The sequence below is a fragment of the Anopheles stephensi genome, chromosome 3, assembly GCF_013141755.1.
Source record: "Anopheles stephensi strain Indian chromosome 3, UCI_ANSTEP_V1.0, whole genome shotgun sequence".
NCBI classification, from domain to species: Eukaryota; Metazoa; Arthropoda; class Insecta; order Diptera; family Culicidae; genus Anopheles; species Anopheles stephensi.
The window spans coordinates 54,102,607-54,129,752 of NC_050203.1; the positions used below are offsets into that span (position 1 = coordinate 54,102,607).

The following is a 27,146-nucleotide window of genomic DNA, read 5'->3' on the forward strand; positions in this document are numbered from 1 at the left end:
CAACCACAGGCTGCACTCTTTAGACAAGCATCTACACCAGATGGCCATGGCCGATAGCTACTCTACCAGTGTGCTGGGTGGTAATGGCTAGAAAGGGGAGGATTAACCCATTCCCCACTATCACAATCTCTGGCCACAAACACACACCACTAAGCCGAAGATCACAGCATAGTATAGCGTTGACCATACTTGCTGGAAGGAATACATCCAGACAAGGCTTTAAATTGAAAACAGTCCACCGACAAATGCGATAAACGAGTGCATATAATTTTATTCTCTTACGTCGGTGCCTCCGGGAGTAAGATATATCGATGAAGTTCCTCTCCAACGGCGAGTGGAGCGAGCTCTACAAAGCCCTCGTCTTCGTCCTCCACGATCACTATGATCATCCCTCCCCGTGACCGTTTAGTGAGTTGCGATCGCGAGATTAGTATGCGGTGTCTTATCGGCATGAAAAATAACATCAATTAACATAAAACGCACACCGGCGCATGTGGGCACCGCAACACACCGAAAAGGAATCGGAAAGGAACCCTCGGAGCTATTCGCCTTGAGGGTTGCACTTTCGACGAACAAATTGGTTGACCTTGGTGTGTGTGTGAGAGAGTGCGTGAGTCAGATGTGGAGTGAGCAGAAACAAGGGCGCCTCGGCTAAAAGAGTGGTCTGGAAACAAACTGCCCCGGCATCCCTTTGTATTTCCCCGCGACTCTCGTCCAAATGCAATCGGGTATCGATAATTAATCAATTAACGTACGAAATCTACGCTTCCATCTTTCTTTTGGCGTTCCGCCATATCTTGCCCGATGAATTCTTGTCGGATGGATTCGATCCGAAAATCCGGTCACCCATCCAGCGTGGGTCAGACCGGTGACCGGAACGAAGGCCTCGGGCGGAGTGGAATGTCTCTTAAAAGCTTTGCTTATCTTTCCCGCCAGTCGCCACGGGAGATGATGGTTTTGTAGGGGGGTATTTGGACTCTTTCTTTCGGAGAGATGCGATAGCAGATGGGATTTCAAGGTGGACGGAAAGACTCACCAGACACGATAGGATTATGGCCAGAGAATTGGTGCGTGCGTTGTGCGATGATTATTTAGAGCAGTTTCTAGCTCACAATGTGCGATTGGAGAATCCGAGCGTTTGGTGGAAATTTTGAAGGCAGAAAATTCATGATCAATAACAGAAATTGTTCCAATACATTAATCTCTATCTCTTAGCAAGTCAAAGTGTAGAAATAGGCTTCCTCATGCTCAATCGCATCACTGAATCTCGATGATAATTGAGCCAGTCAAGAAGGTGCAAAAATAAAACCATCTCCACTCGACCTGTTGTCTTCAACGACCTCTCCCAATCCTGTTGCCAACCGGCATTGCTTTCTGGCGGTCCGGAACAAATCAAAACAGATCCAAAATCATTGTTCCTCCACAAACATCCTTCCTCGCAACTTCATCCCCAAAAACAACCCAAGATAAGACGCCGAAGCAGTAGAACCATCAGACATCGTTCCCCCAACAAAAAGTCCCCGAAGGTGGGCACGTTCTCGCTGCGGAACGAAAAGAAATATAAATATGATAAATAAGTAGATATCAATAGCCGATAAGTGTTTGCGTTTTTTGGCGGGGTGGCCAGAAGCTTTCGGCTTAAGCTTTTCACATGCTTAATGGTCACGGATACACCTATCTGCTGGTGTCTTTTGTGTCTTACTCACACACACACACACACACACACACACACACACACACACACACACACACACACACAGACTTTGTCCCTTTATCGTTATAGTTTTATTTGATCTCCCACTCATTCGCTGCTTTTGTTTGGGCGTAATGCAAAAGCTGTACGAATACACCGTCCCGTGCGCTTTGCATTCTGACCGGAAGCAACGCCATCCACGCTAACTACCAGTCAGCCAGTCAGCCAAAGCAAGCAGAACCTTCTGACGCCGTCCAACGCAACCCGGAATTCCTGCCGTCGAGGGAGCATTGTTTCATAAATATGTAAATTAGACTCTCTCTCTCTCTCTCTCTCTCTCTCTCTCTCTTCCTTCTCCTCCACTGTCTCTATCAAACATCGTGCAAGGTAACAACAATAAGACCCACCGTTAGACACAAAGCATCGGCGGCATCGTTAAAGGAGCCAAAATATCGGGCATAAGCAAAATTATGATTTGATAACATTGGATGGATCTATCTGTGGCGCGGATCTATGCGGCACGGCCGGGAGCCGACGCGTGTTTGTACGGTCGCCAATACCAATGTGGTGGTTTTTATATTTTTATTTTCCACAAGTTGCGCCAACGTCAGATTCGGATCGGTATCCAGTCGTCTGGACAGGGGTGGATTGTGTTTCTCTTTTCGTTGGGTGGGTCCTCTTGGAACTCGTCTCGTCTGGATTTACTACTCGAAATTTTGCTTATCGTTCAAAGACTTCTCTAAAACCGATAGCTTCTTCTCTTCTCAGTGACGCAGTTCCCTGGGTTCCCCGGGTAGTGAAACTTGGACGAGATAACAAACTTGAACCAGAAAAGCTATTCCCGACGAATCAAAGAGCGAAAAAATAAAACATTCCGCCTGGGCGAATGCCAACCGCCAGATTACTTCGATACCTTGACATTTAATGTGTTTTTGTGTTGACTGTGGGACTTGCGAGGGATATTCATCTATCTTTCCCTAGCGTTGTCTGTATTTTGATTTGGAACTGAAGCAATTGTGGTCAGAACTGTGCTTCTATTGAGAAGTGTTTTCAATCTTCCATTCGTGGGGCTTGTCTAAACTAAGGTTCAATTCGTAGTTGAGCCATCGATCGGACAGCACAAGACGTCAATCTATTTTTCCCAATCATCCATACTACAGGAATCTTTGAGTGTAGGAATGACAGACTCTTATCAGTTTCCGTAGAACAAATGGAAAAGTCAATTAAAATGATGTTATCTTCCTATTAAATGCATACATTTGAAAACAAATATTGAGGTTTGCTTGACTTCTGCTTGATGTTTTCAATAAGCCAATTCAAAAGAAAGGCCAAGTATGTTCGGTCACAAGAGAGAAGAGGTTGTAGTTGCAGTTCGCCACTTCAGAAATCGAGAACACATTTTATCTAGCATTAGACAATACCTAAATTGACGAATGAACTTCAACCATCACATTTCGAAGGAATGTGAATAGCAGAGGAATGTAAATGAAACCATGCCTGCCTTTTCATTCTTTATTCTTCACCATTCTAATAAAACATCAATTAAAAGAACAGGACCGGAAACATATAGCCACGTCTTCAAGATGCGACGGGATGCTCTTACACGAGAGCAACAACTGATAGGGTAGATGTCAATGATCTCTGTACAATGCGTAATCGTAGACATGGTCTGATAGGGTTGTGCGTTCCCTCGTAGTAAACATCTCCTTCATCTCTCAATATGCTATACTTCGGACGCTGTAATCCCTTTTGTTTGACTCTTCTACCAACTCAGTAGCTACATAAGGATTTAAGTTGACATATTGTATTGAAGTTCACTAAGATTTGACTAACAATTCAATATTCTTCTCAAACACTCCACACATATATATACACATAGAAGTAGAAACATCCCTTGAAATTCCCTTTCGATGTTAAATTCTTTCGTACCGATCATGCCTTATCAGTCAAGTTCAATGGTTCAGACATTCATGGACAGCTGAACGCCCCAAAAAGCGCATCGATCAGCTTCGTTTCTTATCGGGATGCAGATAGACACAGTTGCACAGTGCTCTCTATGGTCTACACTCCTCACTTAGTAGAATTTCCTTTCGTTCAACACACATTTAAGACAACAAAAATATTAAAATGGTATTTTAATAAAAAATAATGGTTTACAAGTGAGCAGACATTTAAAACACTCGATAATAATCGTTCGTTGATGTTTCGATCGTTTTTCCCTATTCGCTTACTCCAATCGTGAAAAAAGAAATTAGCTCCACTGAGTGAACTGGCGCGAACAGACTGTTTTCCACCAGCCACTCGATATCTCGTGCGTCGCTTATCGAACATTCAGATCGAAGCTGAAATTAACCAGACACACCACAACGCCCTATCGACATTTGACGTCGTTGATGCATTACTCTGGCCGATTGTAGAACCTCTTGTGACGAGCACTTGCAGCACGCCCAGTGAAGATCACGGCGCCATCACACCAGCCGAAGAACACATGGAGATCGTTTCCGAGATCTCGTCCAACTGCTCGACCATCACGTCGAAACTGCTCGAAACAATCCAACGCGTTCCAACGATCCGAGAGTCGTGATAAGATTTCGTCCACTTTTTCACGCAACAAAAAATCATCCCAATCACTGTAACCTGCCACAGATCTTATCACTTTTTGCGACCGAAAACCTGATTCAAAGACACACCAACAAGACAATGGGAGTTGGGAAAGAAAAATTGAATATCGATTGAATCAGCATTCGAACATCGTGAGCTGCTGCTGCTCGCTCTAGCGCACAAGAAACCACGGAGCACGGACTCGTTTATTACTGGTTATTACAAATTCTGACAGGTCGGTCCCGTTCGTTGACTGATGATCGACCCGCGATTAGGAGATGAAAATAATAAAACTGAAAGACGAAACGAGCGCTCCGGATGCCATGGACGCTGGCCCCCGAATGGAACGGGGTACGTGTCAAAATTTGGACATTCCACGGAAGCCAACAGCTCGGATAAGATCTACATTCATACGTACAAACGCTTTCGGTTCGTTGTTTTTTCTCTCTTTATCTGGACGAATGTTTCCTCGTTCTGCGATGTGATTGGGCGACGAGTTTGTTGAATGTTATTTTGTTCCATCGTGTATCGGTCGCTCCATCGCTCGACTTGGGAAGTGGTCACTGCAATCAAGATCCAATTTTTGTCCCCAATCAAACAAGTGTTAAAATATGTTCGACTTGAGTCGTCCGCAATGTAGCGCAAACGAAGGCGTACACAGTGGAGTCGGAGTCGGAATCAGAGACAGCCTGAACACCAGTGACTAAACCAACTATTTATCAACGGGAGGCGTTTGATATGGTATGGTAAAATCTTGCTGGGAAGCACGTCTGCCAGTCGTCGCTATCCATTTCATCGTTTCTGTGTTATTAGTCAACAAACTAATCGCGCCAGCACAATCATCCCTTTGTGGGCAGCACACGTTTCTACTTGCCATGTATGGAGATGTGTTATTTTTTTCTCTGACTGTTTGTATTTTATCACTCGAGCTTTCTCGTTATCTGGGGGGAAACTTCTAGTGAGAACAATGTGTGAGACACCCCAGCTCAGTACAGCAAATGAGTCAGGAGCGAATTCTTTCGAAAACATCCCATACACATTTAACTGCATCCACTGAAAGCAGTTTTCAGGAATAGATAGAGTGCTAATGATATTCATTTCATAATTTACTTCAATATCTTTCAATTAAAGTTGGTGAGGCGGCAAAGGCACTGGTCTTCATACGGCAGGATCGAAGTTCAAATCCTATTCGGACCGTTCGCCCGTAGTGAGGACTGACGATCCAACTACGTCGTATAATTAAGTCTAGTAATTCGGAGCTGGCAGGCATTACCCATGAGGTCGTTATGCCAAAAGAGAAGATGATCTTTCAATTTGTCTTTCAATAATCGAGCATTTGAGTCTCTTCTCCTGGCTCCTTAAATACTTGTCAGCCCTGGCAGTCCATACAGGCACTATGGGAATAGAAATCAAAGACTTGCCGTATTATCTTCCCATTATTTCAAATAATCAGGCTTGTTGAAATCATACTTTAAGTAAAACGCAATCCATAAACATCAACTGAGTATTGCATATTAAAACAAACGAAGCCAAAGCGAGACATGCACTTACACTCTCTCAACGTCTCCACCAGTTTCATCAGTTGAACCCTACACCACACTGAACGTCAACACAACTCAAAACAAGACCCCTACAGCACTCATCACCACCTCGTGACAATAAACATAAAAAAACGTATTCAAACACCCTTAGCTTGCACATCTACCAACCCTGTGTTATGAAACATTAGACCGTTTCGTCCACCGGAGCTTGAAAACACGTAAAACAACCGCTTCATTCGTCTCACTTGCCGTACTAAACGAAGCACCGGTTTGACAACTTCTAGCACCAGCCCTATGCCTCACCGTCTTCCGAGCACATATGCACTTTCCTGCTTCACTCGGCTCGTCTTTCTGGCCTATTCACCACTTTTCACACGTCTCGGACGAGTTGGAACGACCTTGTCGCCGCTTTGTCAGTGTCAGCTCTGGAAACTGACTCTCACCTATCTCTCTCTCTGAATTCATCGGAAGTTCATTCTCGATCTCGATCTCCGGAGATCATCTCTAGCTCGGGAACGAAGATCGCTTGCGTCACTAGTACAGAGATTGATCTTGACTTGTACAAATGATTAACCCGTTCCTAGGACGTTCTTTCCCAGCTCCCACACCCAACAGTGACAGTGGTTGATTCCGTTGAAGGTTCGTGTTTTGTTGTTGCTCCTGGTGGTGTCCAAACAGTCTGTTGATTCAATCTCACTTTCAACTCGGAAAGATCATCATCTGCACCACCGGCGATCCTTCTTTCTGGCGATATTTGTCTGCCTTTGTTCGGTCGATTCGCACCGGGGTTTGTTCTACCGTCCAGTGTTTGACCATCCAGTGTTTGTCTGTATGTCTGTCTGTCTGACACGGACACAGTTGTTGTGTGTACTTATCTTGATCGAGCGGAAGATCGAACCGACCGTTTAGAAAAAAGAGGCGCGAGTAAATGGATGGTGACTGGCTCGACGGTGTGGACTCGCGCGATCGTTATCACAGCAATAGAGAATTAAGTTTCGGTTGGTGTTCGATGTTTTAGGGCTCCACCAACGAAAGGGTAGCTGTGTTGTGGCGAAAAACTCTTTAACATGTTTATCGATCGTGACTGATCGTTGATATTTGTTTTACGAACCGGACGATCAAGCGACTTGAAATGAAGCAGATAATCTTGATGGGTCTTGCCGTTGACGGTGAAGGCAATCCTTTTCCAGTTAGATAATTAATTTTCAACAATATCGATTCCTTCTAGAACTCTTTTATGACAGTCACTCATGTACCAATAGATGTATTCAACACAAAAGTTGTTACGATAATTAAGATGTCCCTTAATGACACAATTCAAACGTTTGGGTTTCGAAAGTTTGAACAGAATACAGGACTCAACCTCACTCCATTTTATCAGACGCATGCGGTAGGCCAATCCGTTGCTGACCATTTCGTAAAATTCACTCACTTTAAATTGTGCACCATAAATAATTAACATAAGTTTGCCTTATCGCGCCTCTTCCATCAACCTCCGAACCGAGGCCACGGTCTGCAGCGTCCACATCGATCCGTGATGATCGCGCCAAAATCGTGTCCCATGAAGACTCATGGGTTCCGGGGTAACCAGAATAAATGAGAACAAGTAAGACGCCTGCAAAAACGGAAAGGTAGACACTGATGGAAAGATACAGGGAGCCCGGAGGACACCGACGAAGTCCAACCAAATCGAACGGGCGACCGAGCAGCGCGAAAGCCCATGCCGTCCAAAGTGACATCATCCGTCACCGTATGGCCAGAGTGTTCGACAGCGTGGAAGGAACGGCACGAACATGGCCGGAATGGCTCGATCGACGGCAGGAACGAAGGCAACAATCGCGTCTGGACGATCTTGGACTCGGTTTCGATGGATCGGCGCGATTTCAGGTGAATTTCGGTTCGACCGGTTCCGTTTTTTGTGAGTTTTGTTTCTCGATCGAGGTGTTTTCTAATTATGATAACAATCGGTTACCGTAGCGGACGAATGCACCTTGAACGCGTCGTCGTCCATTTCGGTGGTGGCCATCGTATTTTTGTCGAATGAGGGTAATCTGCACAGGAAAGGAGAAGGAGCCGTTTCGTGGAAGTAATGTCAGACGGCGAAGAGGACACAGCATTGTCCAAGACGCATATCTGTGTAAGTGGAACTGAACGATCGATCTGAGACGAAACGAGACGTGCTCAGAATTTTTTTGAAGTTGGTCATGATTTGAACCGTACTTCAGAACTCGTCAACCCGGAATCCAGTAGCTTCAAATAAAGGAACATAATTCACAACGCATTATATCAACCCACTCTATCACTCCAATGCTCAACAAAGCAACCAGTATTCTCGGTGCAAATGATTCTAAATTGCAATGAGGTCTAAAGATCTCGCAAGATAAAACGAACCTAAGTTAGCGTTACTCATATGTGAGCATCATCCAGCTAGAAACCTCTTTAACATAATTGCTTCATTGAAACCAACCTGATGAGCTTTATTAATAGTCGTCCTAACCAGTAGCCACAAGGTAGCACTCATCAAGCCCAATCTATACTGATCTTCCATAATCAAATCGCTGGAAGAAGCTGAGTTTCCCTCTATGAACCTCCCATAAATCCTAGAGCTTCGGCGTCTTCATGTGCTCGATAATCCATTCATCTTCCATCTTCGGTGGATGGCGATCGTAAAGTAAATTAAACCGACACACGATCTTGGATCACTGATCTAGACGCCAGATGTTAAAGTTGGCTCGCAGTTTGATTGCGGGACATCACTTCTCCTTCCTAACGGCCAAGGGCTCTCGGAAGCTCACCCATAATGAGTCAAAGGCTCCGACGAGGCACGAAAAGCGAATCCAAAGCGGACGGCCAGAAAGCGCCGAAAGGAGCCATGGCGAATGATTTAGCTCCAGTCGAGGGAGCAACAAATGACAGCACGACGCCATTTAATAACGAACTAATTCTCGACCGTCCACTCCCTTTTCCTCCTCGGTCCGATGAATGCGGATCAGTTTCCACTTCATCGATCTTTTCTCACAGCCCCTGTCAGTCTCTCAGAAGCGGTAGCCGGTGGGTTTAATTCTCTGCTGACAAGACGGCAGCTCTCGTTGGGTTATTAAATCAACACTCGTTCCAGGCTAAGCATGGGCGGCGAGAAGCGGCCCTCCAAGTCAAGCTCTGATCGAAACAGAGACGGGCCTTCATTGGACTGTAGCAAATGGTTGACCGAGCCTCAGAGTGGAGGCTTGACTTTATAATTCAAATTCGTGAACATGCTTCTTCTCGACAGGTTCAGTGAGGTCTCTTTCGACAAGCGTTTAAGAAAACATTTATTCGTCACATTCAACAAAGAACTCGGAGAATGTTGTCTAATGTTATTATTAGTGCACAATTTACATTTTCATTGAGTCTGCTGTCTCTTACAGGCATTTTGCCCAAAACGCGTCGCCCCGAGGCGTCCTCTCCTCGTTATGCCTTTTTCCGAGACGCGAAATGGTCTCTCATTAATTCACCATCTCGGCCCGTCCTCTTCGACGCTTCCGTTCGCTTGCATTTTAATGCCCGGCAGCACTCCGGTGTGATCAAATTATTGACACTGTCATCGACGAGGTGTTAGGCGGTTATTTACGAGCAGCTTCAACAATGTATCTGTATATGCTCAAAGCGATCCCGCCACAACCGGGAGGATTCCTTTAAAACGGTATCGAATTTCGCATGGCGAATGATACAGAAGCGAAAAGCGAAACGACCGATGGAACAAGCCGGTTTAGATGAGTTTTTATGTTTGCTCTTTCGCTTCACGATCGAATTGTGGCATGCGAGGAACCATAACAAGAATGGTTTGTTCTTCCAAAATGAGACATATTTGTGTGTTGCAACGACTTTCAACACTGGCTGGAAGGAACACATCCAATGATTCCCGCTGAGCTACTGCTGTACCGAAAGCAAATGAACAAGGATACAACGTCTAACGAATAACTTTACTGGCTTATCACTGACGAGTTTTACCGCAGCGGTTGGTCGCTCGTTGAGGACTATCAAATTTTTACCATACAATCGTCCGACCGCCCTTGGCTCCCTGTGGAGATGGCGGCCATAATCACACACAAAACATCATATCGTCCATGGTTTATGCCGCACAGTAGCGCACTAAGCACTGACGATCGTAGAATCACAACGATTCCCAAACAAAATAAAGCACAACAAAACATCCTTCATGCAAACCATCACAAACCAGGCCCGCACATACTGATAATCATACTTTCTCTTCTTTTTTCTCCCCGTCCCGGTCTTTATCTTTCCCTCCGGCCGGGTGTGGCAGTGGAGGGGCTTTCATAAATTACACCTGATATTATTGCAGGTTGGCCGTTTTAACGAGTGACCGACGGCGAAACGAAGCCCACACTGGATGACGGTGGGCAGAGCAGGGAGAGAGCGAGGCCGGCAATTAATTGCTGCGCAATCGCCATAACTAACACCCCGAGCTGGCGCGGAGTTCGGTAGCGTGGAGTCGCGCTCCGGGAGGTAAGACTGGGCGAGAACGAACCAAGAAAGCGACCACAGCCGACTCCACCACTGCCAAAGGAACGCGTGCGTTAATTAGAACGTGTTTGTGAACCGTTTCGGTTCGACTGGGTTTGCCTGGGACCTCGGAGGAAGTACACTTTGATTTGCATACTCGCCCCGGTAGCGTTCCACCTACCCGTTGCCGGTATTACTTCGTCCATCAATGTTGAAGTCAACCGGAGGCAACCAAACGGCAACTAATTGCAGCGACAACTTCATTAGCCCGCGGGCAACCACGATGCCAGAGACTGCGATTGGTGCTTCCCGATCGATCTCGGGCGATCATCGGTGAGATCGGAGTTGGTCCAGACGCTGATGCCACCCACAGCTTTTGAATGGAGGGCTATTCAACGCCCGGGCGTTCAGATGTGAAGTTGAGAATATTAATGTAAGTCGTCCATTGCTTCTGTCACGCTCCTCGATTGATGGGAATGCAACTAGGACGAGTAGTGTGCTGCTATCAATCATTCTTGTGTAGATTATTGTCTTTGTTAGGTACAAGAAATTTGATTGAGTAATTAAAATTAATTTAAAATTTAATCTTTGTTTTAAAATATTATATTTTACTAAGCTTTTTTTCTTTTTTAAACCTGATTTAATCAATTGAAGTTTGTCACATAGAGCCAGGGGTTTCAAGAAAGGTACCAAAGTACAACACTTTTGGGATGTTTTTTTTATTATTTCAACAGTGTAAGTCTCTCAATATTTACTGTCGATCACAACTTTCTATTGATCGAACGTTTACATTTAAGATTATTTGAGACCTGGATTTTATATTGGAGTATCGCCTATGGGAATCCAACAATTTTACCAAGATTATCACATTTTTTATGTAGAGAATATTATCAAAGGTTTCGAGACAATAAATAGTTTCATTATTGTTTATTAGACGAACTTTGATTTTTTACTGCTTTAAGTTGAAATTTGAAGAGATTTTTTAATTTCCCGCTTGTTGTTTCTCAAAGAAAAGACAATTTGTTTAGACTCTTGGTAATGAGGGTGTTAACGTAATTAAAAGCACACTCCAACAACTGAGCTAGGACATGCGGACATGAGTCAAATTAGTTCAATACTAGTAATCAGTTCCACCAGCAGTTCGATTAATAGTTTTAATGAACTCCTAAAAAGCACTGTACTATCAAATTCATTGTACTTCGACGACAATTTTGCTTATTTAAAACGAAACAACTTATTAGAAAGTTTGAAAACCAAAAATAGCATTGGATTACAAAACGAATAACTTATTGTTGCAGTAATTTCAAAATATCAGCTGTCATGTTAAAGAAGTCTGACTATCCAGCTAAGGGTCAAAACGAGTCACAGAAATGGCAGACCGAAACTTTTCTAGGTTCTAATGCCAAGGGAGAGGAGAGAGCTAGGGCAGTAAAAAATTGAATCCTTTTAATTTTTTAAGAGAATAGTAGCTCTATTTATCGATGTTATCAAACCTTCGTATATTCATTAAAGACTTTCTTTTAAACGATTGTAGAAAATTGTTTTGACTTGTCTAAACAGAGCGATTATCACAAATATAATTTAATAATTTTTGGGTTATATAAATAGAAAATCCAACCCGGAAAATGTGCAACATTAAATCTTAGAGCGTATGCTGAACTTTCCACAAAATACAAACGGCGAAGTTACGATTAATAGTAAGACACCAAACTCATTGAATCAATCATTCTTTTTTTAACTCCTAGAAACTACGAACTACTAAAAATAGTTTCTACGTGCACTTTCGTATATATTTTCAGCCAACATTATTTTTAAACAAAAAATATACCCTTTCCAAATTAACTTTAATGAATCACAATCAATCTTCTTCATCAAGACCTTAGGAAAGACAGTTAAAAAAACGCAGAACTAACAAAAACTGCCTCATTTTCAATTACCATTTTCACAGCGACCTTCAAGGTCGTTGTATGATCATGTCCCCCCGCTTCCGACTACACCAACAAACCGTTTTTGTGCAATTTGAAACATTCTCGACACTTTGTCAATTACAATCAGAAGCAAATTATTTCTTACCAAAACACAAAAAAACCTTTGCCAAAAAACGTCCACATGTTTCTAGAAAAAATTCTCACCCATTGAAAACTGCTATTTCCTTTTTTGTGTGTGTGCTTTGAACGGTGTCCCGTCTGTTCTAGAATTAAAAATTGACGTGCGATAGTACAGTTCCTGCTGCTATCTTCCTCCGCACTGATTACGAATGACCGGCAAGCGGCATTTAATGAGCACCGAAGAACGAAGATGTGCTGCGATCGTTTGGACCTGTTGCCACGAATGCCACGCAGCAACGAGCAAAACACTTCCACTCACAAAATATTGGAATCTGGACATTTTGGGGCGATCACGGACCGTGGAACATTTAATCGCACTTGACGCAAAAGCCAGCTCATCACCGGTTTTCGAGCCTGATCCGGTTCGAATGTCTACGGTGTGGCTTCCCGGCGTACGGTGGGGCGGCGTGGTTTGATTTCGATCGGTTTCGGCCGGGCAAGGAAGACGGATGGTACGATCGGTTCTAGATGGTTCCCAGCTTATCGGTCATCCTATCAGGCCCGCCTGATAGACAGCCATCGAGATGAGGAGGTCGCAATGCAATCGCAGGTCACTGAAAAAGAAGCGGATGACCTTTTCTTCTTCCCCATTGTGTTTTCCCACCCCAGGCTTGCGGTGCGGTTCATCGCGATCACTACCAGCGCACAATCGGTGAACAATCCAAGTCGCGCCGGCCGCCCCACTCTATCTGGAGCTCTCGCGGGATAACAGTATCAGCGGGATGTGATTGCTGCACCGAAAAACATTCGAGTGTTTTTGGTTTGCACCGTATTTAGTTGTGGGTTTAGTTGTTTTTCTCCATCCCGTTTTTTTATATTATTTTTTTCTTCCATGGCATCTCCCGTTAATTATATTTTTGATAGATTAAAATAAGGATTTAGTCTCAAGATTTGTCTTCGCTTCCCTTGGACCAGAAATTTCTTTTTCTCTGCCACAAAAAAAAAACACACACACGAACTGTACGAAACAAACACCGATTGCAGTTTCAAAATACCGACGGCTTTCAGTGACTGATCGACACTTTTCCTCAAAACAAATGGCACGCAACGTGGCTGTGGTCCTTATCGCGGCCACTCCCTTGGGGTAAATTGTGTTCTTCATCATCTGCAACCGGCTGCATACGGATTTGCGATGCGACGGCAGCGCGAGCAGTGTGATAGTGAAGCGTTTGATATCACAAATCTAGCCCCCGGCACGATCGTTACTTACTTTTCTGAAGAAGTGGCTTTGGGTTGGACTGCTTCCTACGTGACATTATCATTGATGGAGTCGGTGAGACCTTGGTTGCGGTTCGGAGAAAACAGTGTCACTGGCACGCACGCACTCACGCACCGACAAGGCAGGAAGGTGCACGTGAAACATATACAATCACGTCACACAAACACACCAGACACACACAAACACCCTTGTGAGCACCAAAAAACTATCAACTTGCACCACACTCACACACATACACACACTCTAAGACACACACTAAACGCTCGCGAGTGAAAAGCGAGGATCACTAGGCGCTATCATACCGACACGATATGGCTCCGGATGCAGGCGATAACACCGCACAGTAGGAAGCCGTGCTATTGCGCACGATCACCATCCACAAATACACACTTTTCTGCTTGCACAACCACGTTACAATAACATTTGCTGACACACGTGTAAAACACTTGGTGGAGAGCGTAGTAGTAGACACGTACTTGAGTATTTATCTACATTCGGATGTGGCAATGATCGAGCGATACTTCGGGATCAGTAGCTACGGTGAGGCTTTGAGGGTTTCTACCCATTGCGAGAAACAGCTTGAGAAATTCACGGTGATGGAATTACCCCGTTGTAGTTCAACTAACTTTATTTCAATTGCTTAGGTTTAAGTTATCGCATTAATTCACATGATATCCACAGTGCACGGGAACTTAAACAGGATATCGTTTGCTAAATATTTTTTCACAAACATATTTACTATTCATTTATAATGATGGGTTGATCAGTACACTACACAGCACGATTCAACAATTTATTGATGGCCTTAATTCACAAGTACACCTGATCGCATCAGACAACCTCCCATTACTAAACTGTTGATTGAACCCGAGATCCATTTTGTGAGGTTCTAATTAATTATACCCATTTTTAATTGTACACAAACAATTGTGATAGCGCAACCACACTGAGTCGCTTGGCGCGTGACCAACAACGAACCTTGAAGACCGAAAGACACCAAATACGCACACACACACACGTACACGCACTGGTTTGCCACATACGCACGAACGGTGGCCTTACAACGATGTCAACATTGACAAGCGTCCAGCAGCGACCCTCGAAACGAAAGCGTGGCCGACGTTCCAACCAGCAGCAACGTTCACAATCAACTAACACGCCGTGTCGCGTCCACTGAGAGAGGCAACATTGTTCGGGTGCAGTTTTCGAGTATCGTCAGCCAGTTCGCCGGCTGTTTGCTACTCACTGGAGCTGTCTCTCTTGTCCATCCACCCGGATGACGAAGCTTTTCCAAAGTTCCAGCTCGGCTTCCAGCGGTGCTTCGGTTGGCACGAGCGCCAGCATAGCATACATTAAACGCACCGGAATCGGTCCCCCAGCGACCCTCGTCAAGAGCATGATCGCAACATAAACTTCCCCTCAATCAGACGTGTTGCCACGAGCGCGGTTATTCCGTGGTGGGAAGTGTACGACATCGCATTGAATGAATCGAGGAGCGAGATAGTTATACTGCTGTCTGCGCATCGACCAATGGGGCTAGCCTGCAGCGAATGGGGAAGAATATAACGTAACAAGTAACGAAATTGTGGACGAAGAATGTGTGGTGAACATTGGCTGGCGTTTGGAGCAACGGTAAGAGGAGATTAGATTCAATTTCTCGTTGAGTTTTTGGTGGTATTTAATTGATAATTATGCTTTAATTACAAACTGTGGCGATGTTTTGTGGTGTTATTATGCAGTAGCTGTGGTTATGGTTTATGATTGTAAAGTTTTTTTTTTTATTCATAAAGAACGGCCTGGCCGTATTGCTATGATTGTAAAGTTTTTATCAATTAAAATAATAGCACCCACAAGGTATTAGAAATGTAGCATTCAAAGGCAATCACACCAGATAAAAAATTGTATTGATGAAATTATAATTTAAAATAAAAAAAAACTCTCATCAAAATCACCTTACCGTCACTGCTTCTTGCAAGCACACTATTATCACCAGCGATGGAGTCACCTGGTCGCTCACCGCTCGATTGTAATGTATCATGGGTTTAGATTTTATGCGTTAGGAAAAATGATTTTGCAGTTCCGATGAAGCTAAATATAGATTTATTTAAAATTTAAAATCTTTTTTCATTCATCTGGAATAAAATAAGTGAAAATTAAATTAATTTTTTTAAATTTGTTTTTACGTCGCATTTTGATTTTTTTTTTTAGTTATTTATAATAATAATTTTTTTAAAAGTTTCAAGGAACCACAAGGCACTTTTGAATAGTCTTGAAGATAGCTTGTAGCTAACACTAACAAGTGAATGTTAGGCGCTAACAAGGACTGACAGGCTGGATGTTATTCAGAAATACAACGTTCAGTAAGGTTTGCATAGGACTCACACGACAATAAAGACAAGAAACATTGTAAAAAACGGTTCAGAGGGCAAAGGACAAAGTCCTCTACGACAAAGTAGCCTCCTAGTAATGACCGTCCTCCTAGCATGAGCCCTTTTTCGTCCAAAAGCGCAGGTTGATCTCGGAGAGTAGAGTCAGTGATTCGATTCGATTGGGAACAATCCCTGCTAACAAGGAACTCTGTAAGTTGCAGGTATGCTGACCGACCAGGGAGAACTCAACGTTGGCTGATGTGTTCTTTGTTTTATTGAGTCTGTTGTGAAATTGGCCTACCGCTGCACACAACTTTTTGCAAAATTATTATTTGCTTGCATATCCTCAAAAGGTCTCCAATTGCCATTTATGTCCTTTTTTATGCACATAATGTTTGATAGTTTACCAGGAGACGGTCCGGATAGTAGTGGATATCCGGTTTTACCGTGAACAGATCGTCATCGATATCACTTCTATCTCGAAACCAACTCATTTTATTTCAGCCAATCTTTAAATGCTTTAAGTAAGGTGTTTAACTTAAACAGTGCGAAGACCTCAAAAGGTGTTCTGCACATGTAGTTCAGAGGTTTACTATAGCATATAGGTCGTGTTGCTGAAGCAGTGAGTAAGTGTCGATGCTCTCCGTGCGTATGATATCGACACAAAGTTTCTGAGCAATATGGAATATTGCTGGAATATGGTGGAAGCCAAGGAGCAAAAGACAAGCTTCGTACAAAGGATATTGGCAGTAAGCTTCCCACGGTAGACTGCGGTAGAGTTATCATAGAAGTGGCTTGGTATTCGTAGGCCAAGTTCGAAGAGTTGATTACAGTGGTTGATAACCTCTTCGCCATGACAGTCAGAGTTCAAATTAGTGTCCAGTACAACAACCGTGGGAGTAATAGCTGTAGTAAATAATCTCTCTTACTCGTTGGAAGCAAAATTGGAGAAATCTTGCTTCAAATTTTGATATAAGATTAGAAATTATAACGGCGAAATGAATTATTATTATGAACCCTTCATTTTTCGCTATTCGAATCGACATGCTTCTAAATTAAATAAACGAATCAAAGGCATATAGGGATAGGCATTTACATAGAAAATTATATCAGCAAGCGCTATTCAAAAATAATAAAAACACAATAAAAGTTATCATTTTTTGAATCTTTTCTAACATCAGCATACAATTGAATCTAATCTCCTCTTACCGTTGCTCCGAACGCCAGCCAATGTTCACCCCACATTCTTCGTCCACAATTTCGTTACTTGTTACATCATATTCTTCCCCATTCGCTGCCAGCCAGCCCCATTGGTCGATGCGCAGACAGCAGTGTAACTATCTCGCTCCTCGATTCATTCAATGCGATGTCGTACACTTCCCACCACGGAATAACCGCGCTCGTGGCAACACGTCTGATTGAGGGGAAGTTTATGTTGCGATCATGCTCTTGACGAGGGTCGCTGGGGGACCGATTCCGGTGCGTTTAATGTATGCTATGCTGGCGCTCGTGCCAACCGAAGCACCGCTGGAAGCCGAGCTGGAACTTTGGAAAAGCTTCGTCATCCGGGTGGATGGACAAGAGAGACAGCTCCAGTGAGCAGCAAACAGCCGGCGAACTGGCTGACGATACTCGAAAACTGCACCCGAACAATGTTGCCTCTCTCAGTGGACGCGACACGCCGTGTTAGTTGATTGTGAACGTTGCTGCTGGTTGGAACGTCGGCCACACTTTCGTTTCGAGAGTCGCTGGTGGACGCTTGTCAATGTTTACAACTGAAAAGACGGTGCGTAAGGACACGTATGTGTGCGTGTCTACATTGCGTGTGTGTGTGTGTGTTTGTGTGTTTTGTTTATGTGTTGCTTTCGTGTCTATGCTGTACGCTACTGAACACGCTGTCAGTAAAATTATACAAGTAACGCATTTGTAAAAAAATCAAACGAATCAGAATGTGGTTTAAAAGGAAAGCATTATTGAGTCTTCAAAACGTTTGCACCATCCACACAAAAAAAAACTTTTAAAACAATATGGGACACGAAAATTGCTAAATAGCTGAAATAAAAAGGAAATAAGACTGGGTTCGGAAATTTCTGCTATTGGCATCAGTGATTTAAATAAACAATTTATGCACTGTTATATTTATCAGGGCTTCAGATCAAAGGCCTGGTTAAAAAAACCCAAATCATTGCAAGAGACAAGGGAGCATCAATAAAGCAAAGAGTCAACATATTCACAAAAGTAAGTACTTATGTAATACTTCATTTATTATATATCTTCAACAATACCTTAGTCGAAGCATGTTTATAAACTATCCTTGCCATTTTTTATTTATTTATTTATTTTTAATTATGAGGGTTTAAAGCCGTATTGTCTATCCTTGCCATATCCTAGGAATTTATATTTATCTAGGACCTCCATTTTATCTTTTGAAGACAAAAAATCTCAATGAAAGACAGCCACTAAATTTCCTTACAGTTCGAACCAATATTCGTCTGTCAAAGAAATGATTGATAGCAGCACACTACTCGTCCTAGTTGCATTCCCATCAATCGATGAGCGTGACAGAAGCAATGGACGACTTACATTAATATTCTCAACTTCACATTTGAACGCAGGGGATCTGACTCGCCCTCCGTTCAAAAGCTGTGGGTGGCATCAGCGTCTGGACCAACTCCGATCTCACCGATGATCGCCCGAGATCGATCGGGAAGCACCAATCTCAGTCTCTGGCATCGTGGTTGCCCGCGGGCTAATGAAGTTGTCGCTGCAATTAGTTGCCGTTTGGTTGCCTCCGGTTGACTTCAACATTGATGGACGAAGTAATACCGGCAACGGGTAGGTGGAACGCTACCGGGGCGAGTATGCAAATCAAAGTGTACTTCCTCCGAGGTCCCAGGCAAACCCAGTCGAACCGAAACGGTTCACAAACACGTTCTAATTAACGCACGCGTTCCTTTGGCAGTGGTGGAGTCGGCTGTGGTCGCTTTCTTGGTTCGTTCTCGCCCAGTCTTACCTCCCGGAGCGCGACTCCACGCTACCGAACTCCGCGCCAGCTCGGGGTGTTAGTTATGGCGATTGCGCAGCAATTAATTGCCGGCCTCGCTCTCTCCCTGCTCTGCCCACCGTCATCCAGTGTGGGCTTCGTTTCGCCGTCGGTCACTCGTTAAAACGGCCAACCTGCAATAATATCAGGTGTAATTTATGAAAGCCCCAACACTGCCACAGCCGGCCGGAGGGAAAGATAAAGACCGGGACGGGGAGAAAAAAGAAGAGAAAGTATGATTATCAGTATGTGCGGGCCTGGTTTGTGATGGTTCGCATGAAGGATGTTTTGTTGTGCTTTATTTTGTTTGGGAATCGTTGTGATTCTACGATCGTCAGTGCTTAGTGCGCTACTGTGCGGCATAAACCATGGACGATATGATGTTTTGTGTGTGATTATGGCCGCCATCTCCACAGGGAGCCAAGGGCGGTCGGACGATTGTATGGTAAAAATTTGATAGTCCTCAACGAGCGACCAACCGCTGCGGTAAAACTCGTCAGTGATAAGCCAGTAAAGTTATTCGTTAGACGTTGTATCCTTGTTCATTTGCTTTCGGTACAGCAGTAGCTCAGCGGGAATCATTGGATGTGTTCCTTCCAGCCAGTGTTGAAAGTCGTTGCAACACACAAATATGTCTCATTTTGGAAGAACAAACCGTGCTGGCTAAGGTTCTTCGCATGCCACAATTCGATCTTGAAGCGAAAGAGCAAACATAAAAACTCATCTAAACCGGCTTGTTCCATCGGTCGTTTCGCTTTTCGCTTCTGTATCATCCGCCATGCGAAATTCGATACCGTTCTAAAGGAATCCTCCCGGTTGTGGCGGGATCGCTTTGAGCATATACAGATACATTGTTGAAGGTGCTCGTAAATAACCGCCTAACACCTCTTCGATGACAGTGTCAATAATTTGATCACACCGGAGTGCTGCCGGGCATTAAAATGCAAGCGAACGGAAGCGTCGAAGAGGACGGGCCGAGATGGTGAATTAATGAGAGACCATTTCGCGTCTCGGAAAAAGGCATAACGAGGAGAGGACGCCTCAGGGCAACGCGTTTTGGGCAAAAGGCCTGTAAGAGCCAGCAGACTCAATGAAAATGTAAATTGTGCACTAATAATAACATTAGACAACATTCTCCGAGTTCTTTGTTGAATGTGACGAATAAATGTTTTCTTAAACGCTTGTCGAAAGAGACCTCACTGAACCTGTCGAGAAGAAGCATGTTCACGAATTTGAATTATAAAGTCAAGCCTCCACTCTGAGGCTCGGTCAACCATTTGCTACAGTCCAATGAAGGCCCGTCTCTGTTTCGATCAGAGCTTGACTTGGAGGGCCGCTTCTCGCCGCCCATGCTTAGCCTGGAACGAGTGTTGATTTAATAACCCAACGAGAGCTGCCGTCTTGTCAGCAGAGAATTAAACCCACCGGCTACCGCTTCTGAGAGACTGACAGGGGCTGTGAGAAAAGATCGATGAAGTGGAAACTGATCCGCATTCATCGGACCGAGGAGGAAAAGGGAGTGGACGGTCGAGAATTAGTTCGTTATTAAATGGCGTCGTGCTGTCATTTGTTGCTTCCTCGACTGAAGCTAAATCATTCGCCATGGCTCCTTTCGAAGCTTTCTGGTCGTCCGCTTTGGAGTCGCTTTTCATGCCTCGTCGGAGCCTTTTGACTCATTATGGGTGAGCTTCCGAGAGCCCTTGGCCGTTAGGAAGGAGAAGTGATGTCCCGCAATCAAACTGCGAGCCAACTTTAACATCTGGCGTCTAGATCAGTGATCCAAGATCGTGTGTCGGTTTAATTTACTTTACGATCGCCATCCACCGAAGATGCAAGATGAATGGATTATCGAGCACATGAAGACGCCGAAGCTCTAGGATTGATGAGAGGTTCATAGAGGGAAACTCAGCTTCTTCCAGCGATTTGATTATGGAAGATCAGCATAGATTAGGCTTGATTAGTGCTACCTTGTGGCTACTGGTTTGGACGACTATTAATCCAGCTCATCAGGTTGGTTTCAATGAATCAATTGTGTTAAAGAGGTTTCTAGCTGGATGATGCTTACATATGAGTAAGGCTAACTTAGGTTCGAATTATCTTCCAAGGTTTTTAGACAACTCTTCAATTTAGAATCATTTGCACCGAGAATACTGGTTGCTTTGTTGAGCATTGGAGTGATAATGTTGGATGCGTTGTTAATTATGCTCCTTTATTTGAAGCTACTGGATTACGGGTTGACGAGTTCTGAAGTACGGTTCAAATCAAAACCAACTTCAAACATTTCTGAGCACGTCTCGTTTCGTCTCAGATCGATCGTTTAGTTCCACTTACACAGATATGCGTCTTGGACAATGATGTGTCCTCTTCGCCGTCTGACATTACTTCCACGAAACGGCTCCTTCTCCTTTCCTGTGCAGATTACCCTCATTCGACAAAAATACGATGGCCACCACCGAAATGGACGACGACGCGTTCAAGGTGCATTCGTCCGCTACGGTAACCGATTGTTATCATAATTAGAAAACACCTCGATCGAGAAACAAAACTCACAAAAAACGGAACCGGTCGAACCGAAATTCACCTGAAATCGCGCCGATCCATCGAAACCGAGTCCAAGATCGTCCAGACGCGATTGTTGCCTTCGTTCCTGCCGTCGATCGAGCCATTCCGGCCATGTTCGTGCCGTTCCTTCCACGCTGTCGAACACTCTGGCCATACGGTGACGGATGATGTCACTTTGGACGGCATGGGCTTTCGCGCTGCTCGGTCGCCCGTTCGATTTGGTTGGACTTCGTCGGTGTCCTCCGGGCTCCCTGTATCTTTCCATCAGTGTCTACCTTTCCGTTTTTGCAGGCGTCTTACTTGTTCTCATTTATTCTGGTTACCCCGGAACCCATGAGCCTTCATGGGACACGATTTTGGCGCGATCATCACGGATCGATCTGGACGCTGCAGACCGTGGCCTCGGTTCGGAGGTTGATGGAAGAGGCGCGATAAGGCAAACTTATGTTAATTATTTATGGTGCACAATTTAAAGTGAGTGAATTTTACGAAATGGTCAGCAACGGATTGGCCTACCGCATGCGTCTGATAAAATGGAGTGAGGTTGAGTCCTGTGTTCTGTTCAAACTTTCGAAACTCAAACGTTTGAATTGTGTCATTAAGGGACATCTTAATTATCGTAACAACTTTTGTGTTGAATTCATCCGTTGGTACATGAGTGACTGTCATGAAAGAGTTCTAGAAGGAATCGGTATTGTTGAATATTAATTATCTAACTGGAAAAGGATAAACTTCACCGTCAGCGGCAAGACCCATCAAGATTATCTGCTTCATTTCAAGTCGCTTCATCGTTCGGTTCGTAAAACAGATCTCAACGATCAGTCACGATCGATAAACATGTTAAAGAGTTTTTCGCCACAACACAGCTACCCTTTTGTTGGTGGAGCCTTAAAACATCGAACACCAACCGAAACTTAATTCTCTATTGCTGTGATAACGATCGCGCGAGTCCACACCGTCGAGCCAGTCACCATCCATTTACTCGCGCTCCCCTTTTTTCTAAACGGTCGGCTCGATCTTCTGCTCGATCAAGATAAGTACACACAACAACTGTGTCCGTGTCAGACAGACATACATACAGACAAACACTGGATGGTCAAACGCTGGACGGTAGAACAAACCCCGGTGCGAATCGACCGAACAAAGGCAGACAAATATCGCCAGAAAGAAGGATCGCCGGTGGTGCAGATGATGATCTTTCCGAGTTGAAAGTGAGATTGAATCAACAGACTGTTTGGACACCACCAGGAGCAACAACAAAACACGAACCTTCAACGGAATCAACCACTGTCACTGTTGGGTGTGGGAGCTGGGAAAGAACGTCCTAGGAACGGGTTAATCATTTGTACAAGTCAAGATCAATCTCTGTACTAGTGACGCAAGCGATCTTCGTTCCCGAGCTAGAGATGATCTCCGGAGATCGAGATCGAGAATGAACTTCCGATGAATTCAGAGAGAGAGAGAGAGAGGTGAGAGTCAGTTTCCAGAGCTGACACTGACAAAGCGGCGACAAGGTCGTTCCAACTCCGAGACGTGTGAAAAGTGCTGAATAGGCCAGAAAGCCGAGCCGAGTGAAGCAGGAAAGTGCATATGTGCTCGGAAGACGGTGAGGCATAGGGCTGGTGCTAGAAGTTGTCAAACCGGTGCTTCGTTTAGTACGGCAAGTGAGACGAATGAAGCGGTTGTTTTACGTGTTTTCAAGCTCCGGTGGACGAAACGGTCTAATGTTTCATAACACAGGGTTGGTAGATGTGCAAGCTAAGGGTGTTTGAATACGTTTTTTATGTTTATTGTCGCGAGGTGGTGATGAGTGCTGTGGTGGTCTTGTTTTGAGTTGTGTTGACGTTCAGTGAGGTGTAGGGTTCAACTGATGCATACTGGTGGAGACGTTGTGGTATTGTAAGTGCATGTTTCGCGTTGGCTTCGTTTGTTTTAATATGCGCTACACAATTGATGCTTCTGGATTGCGTTTTGCTTAAAGTATGGTTTCAACTAGCTTCAATAATTGAAATGATGGGAAGAAAATACTGCAAGTCTTTGAGTGCCTGTATGAATCGCCTGTAGTTGAGACCTAACAGAGCTAACCAGTATATAAGGAGAAAGGATAAGAGACTCTAAGCGCCGATCTTTGAAAGACTAATTAAAAGATCTTCTCCTCTTTTGGCATAACGACCTCATGGGTCATGCCTACCATTTCTGAATTACTAGACTTAATTATACGACGTAGTTGGATCGTCAGTCCTCACTACGGGCGAAAGGTCCGAATAGGATTTGAACTTCGATCCTGCCGTATGAAGACCGGTGCCGTTGCCGTCTTACCAACTTTAATTGAAAGATATCGAAGTAAATTATGAAATGAATATCATTAGCACTCTATCTATTCCTGAAAACTGCTTTCAGTGGATGCATTTCATGGTGTATGGGATGTTTTCGAATGAATTCGCTTCTGACTCATTTGCTGTACTGAGCTGGGGTGTCTCACACATTGTTCTCACTAGAAGTCTGCCCCCAGATAACGTGAAAGCTCGAGTGATAAAATACAAACAGTCAGAGAAAAAAATAACACATCTCCATACATGGCATGTAGAGACGTGTGCTGCCCACAAGGGGATGATTGTGCTGGCGCGATTAGTTTGTTGACTAATAACACAGAAACGATGAAATGGATAGCGACGACTGGCAGACGTGCTTCCCAGCAAGATTTTACCAAACCATATCAAACGCCTCCCGTTGATAAATAGTTGGTTTAGTCACTGGTGTTCAGGCTGTCTCTGATTCCGACTCCGACTCCACTGTGTACGCCTTCGTTTGCGCTACATTGCGGACGACTCAAGTCGAACATATTTTAACACTTGTTTGATTGGGGACAAAAATTGGATCTTGATTGTAGTGACCACTTCCCAAGTCGAGCGATGGAGCAACCGATACACGATGGAACAAAATAACATTAAACAAACTCGTCGCCCAATCGCATCGCAGAACGAGGAAACATTCGTCCAGATAAAGAGAGAAAAAACAACGAACCGAAAGCGTTTGTACGTATGAATGTAGATCTTATCCGAGCTGTTGGCTTCCGTGGAATGTCCAAATTTTGACACGTTCCCCGTTCCATTCGGGGGCCAGCGTCCATGGCATCCGGAGCGCTCGTTTCGTCTTTCAGTTTTATTATTTTCATCTCCTAATCGCGGGTCGATCATCAGTCAACGAACGGGACCGACCTGTCAGAATTTGTAATAACCAGTAATAAACGAGTCCGTGCTCCGTGGTTTCTTGTGCGCTAGAGCGAGCAGCAGCAGCTCACGATGTTCGAATGCTGATTCAATCGATATTCAATTTTTCTTTCCCAACTCCCATTGTCTTGTTGGTGTGTCTTTGAATCAGGTTTTCGGTCGCAAAAAGTGATAAGATCTGTGGCAGGTTACAGTGATGGGGATGCTTTTTTGTTGCGTGAAAAAGTGGACGAAATCTTATCACGACTCTCGGATCGTTGGAACGCGTTGGATTGTTTCGAGCAGTTTCGACGCGATGGTCGAGCAGTTGGACGAGATCTCGGAAGCGATCTTCATGTGTTGTTCGGCTGGTGTGATGGCGCCGTGATCTTCACTGGGCGTGCTGCAAGTGCTCGTCACAAGAGGTTCTCCAATCGGCCAGAGTAATGCATCAACGACGTCAAATGTCGATAGGGCGTTGTGGTGTGTCTGGTTAATTTCAGCTTCGATCTGAATGTTCGATAAGCGACGCACGAGATATCGAGTGGCTGGTGGAAAACAGTCTGTTCGCGCCAGTTCACTCAGTGGAGCTAATTTCTTTTTTCACGATTGGTGTATGCGAATAGGGAAAAACGATCGAAACATCAACGAACGATTATTATCGAGTGTTTTAAAAGTCTGCTCGCTTGTAAACCATTATTTTTTATTAAAATACCATTTTAATATTTTTGTTGTCTTAAATGTGTCTTGAACGAAAGGAAATTCTACTAAGTGAGGAGTGTAGACCATAGAGACCACCAGAAACTGTGTCTATCTGCATCCCGATAAGAAACGAAGCTGATCGATGCGCTTTTTGGGGCGTTCAGCTGTCCATGAATGTCTGAACCATTGAACTTGACTGATAAGGCATGATCGGTACGAAAGAATTTAACATCGAAAGGGAATTTCAAGGGATGTTTCTACTTCAGAAAACTGCTCTCGAAAATATGTGAGGAATGTTTTACAAGAACATTGTATTGTTAGGCAAACCTTAACGAACTTCAATATAATATGTCAACTTAAATCCTTATGTAGCTACTGAGTTGGTAGAAGAGTCAAACAAAAGGGATTACAGCGTCCGAAGTATAGCATATTGAGAGATGAAGGAGATGTTTACTACGAGGGAACGCACAACCCTATCAGACCATGTCTACGATTACGCATTGTACAGAGATCATTGACATCTACCCTATCAGTTGTTGCTCTCGTGTAAGAGCATCCCGTCGCATCTTGAAGACGTGGCTATATGTTTCCGGTCCTGTTCTTTTAATTGATGTTTTATTAGAATGGTGAAGAATATAGAATGAAAAGGCAAGCCTGGTTTCATTTACATTCCTCTGCTATTCACATTCCTTCGAAGTGTGATGGTTGAAGTTCATTCGTCAATTTAGGTATTGTCTAACGCTAGATAAAATGTGTTCTCGATTTCTGAAGTGGCGAACTGCAACTACAACCTCTTCTCTCTTGTGACCGAACATACTTGGCCTTTCTTTTGAATTGGCTTATTGAAAACATCAAGCAGAAGCCAAGCAAACCTCAATCTTTGTTTTCAAATGCATTCATTTAATAGGAAGATAACATAATTTTAATTGACTTTTCCATTTGTTCTACGGCAACTGATAAGAGTCTGTCATTCCAACACTCAAAGATTCCTGCAGTATGGATGATTTGGAAAAATAGATTGACGTCTTGTGCTGTCCGATCGATGGCTCAACTACGGTTTGAGCCTCAGTTTACACAAGCCCCACGAATGGAAGATTGAAAACACTTCTCAATAGAAGCACAGTTCTGACCACAATTGCTTCAGTCCCACAGTCAACACAAAAACACATTAAATGTCAAGGTATCGAAGTTAGCTGGCGGTTGGCATTCGCCCAGGCGGAATGTTTTATTTTTTCGCTCTTTGATTCGTCGGGAATAGCTTTTCTGGTTCAAGTTTGTTATCTCGTCCAAGTTTCGCTGCCCGGGGATCCCAGGGAACTGTGACACTGAGAAGAGAAGAAGCTATCGGTTTTAGAGAAGTCTTTGAACGATAAGCAAAATTTCGAGTAGTAAATCCAGACGAGACGAGTTCCAAGAGGACCCACCCAACGAACAGAGAAGCACAATCCACCCCTGTCCAGACGACTGGATACCGATCCGAATCTGGCGTTGGCGCAACTTGTGGAAAATAAAAATATAAAAACTACCACATTGGCATTGGCGACCGTACAAACACGCGTCGGCTCCCGGCCGTGCCGCGTAGATCCGCGCCACAGA

The 27,146-nt window shown here is 44.1% G+C and overlaps 3 protein-coding genes and 1 long non-coding RNA gene across 6 annotated transcripts in view; 2 read left to right on the forward strand and 2 right to left on the reverse strand.

Moving 5' to 3' along the window:
* Positions 1-27,146, reverse strand: part of LOC118513315 (zinc finger protein ush) — a 219,569-nt gene that overhangs the window by 126,628 nt on the left and 65,795 nt on the right. The window contains exon 1 of one of the 2 annotated variants that reach the window (XM_036058914.1): positions 13,657-14,341. The exons of the other annotated variant lie outside the window; for it this stretch is intronic. Within the exon in view, the coding sequence (XP_035914807.1) occupies positions 13,657-13,708 (52 nt within the window). The 5' untranslated portion in view covers positions 13,709-14,341. Of the gene's footprint in view, positions 1-13,656; positions 14,342-27,146 lie in introns of those variants that run through there. 2 annotated transcript variants of the gene reach the window in all.
* LOC118513352 lies at positions 6,432-8,143 on the forward strand. 2 transcript variants are annotated; one of them, XR_004906450.1, is made up of 2 exons: positions 6,432-7,722; positions 7,813-8,143. XR_004906450.1 is itself a non-coding variant. In XM_036058984.1 (2 exons), exons 1-2 carry the CDS (start codon positions 7,477-7,479, stop codon positions 7,923-7,925), a joined length of 369 nt encoding a protein of 122 aa, XP_035914877.1. In that variant the 5' UTR covers positions 6,432-7,476; the 3' UTR covers positions 7,926-8,143. The 2 variants fall into 2 exon arrangements, 1 of the variants encoding a protein (XP_035914877.1); XM_036058984.1 differs by having other exon boundaries at positions 6,432-7,732.
* LOC118513357 overlaps positions 17,559-27,146 on the forward strand; it is a 63,413-nt gene continuing 53,825 nt past the window's right edge. Inside the window, exons 1-2 of the long non-coding RNA XR_004906452.1 lie at positions 17,559-17,820; positions 18,181-18,272. This is a non-coding gene — a long non-coding RNA (uncharacterized LOC118513357). The remainder of the gene's footprint in view (positions 17,821-18,180; positions 18,273-27,146) is intronic.
* Positions 21,278-22,637, reverse strand: LOC118513353. The gene is made up of 2 exons (XM_036058985.1): positions 21,649-22,637; positions 21,278-21,568 (listed from the first exon to the last, which is right to left on the reverse strand). Exons 1-2 carry the CDS (start codon positions 21,902-21,904, stop codon positions 21,456-21,458), a joined length of 369 nt encoding a protein of 122 aa, XP_035914878.1. The 5' UTR covers positions 21,905-22,637; the 3' UTR covers positions 21,278-21,455.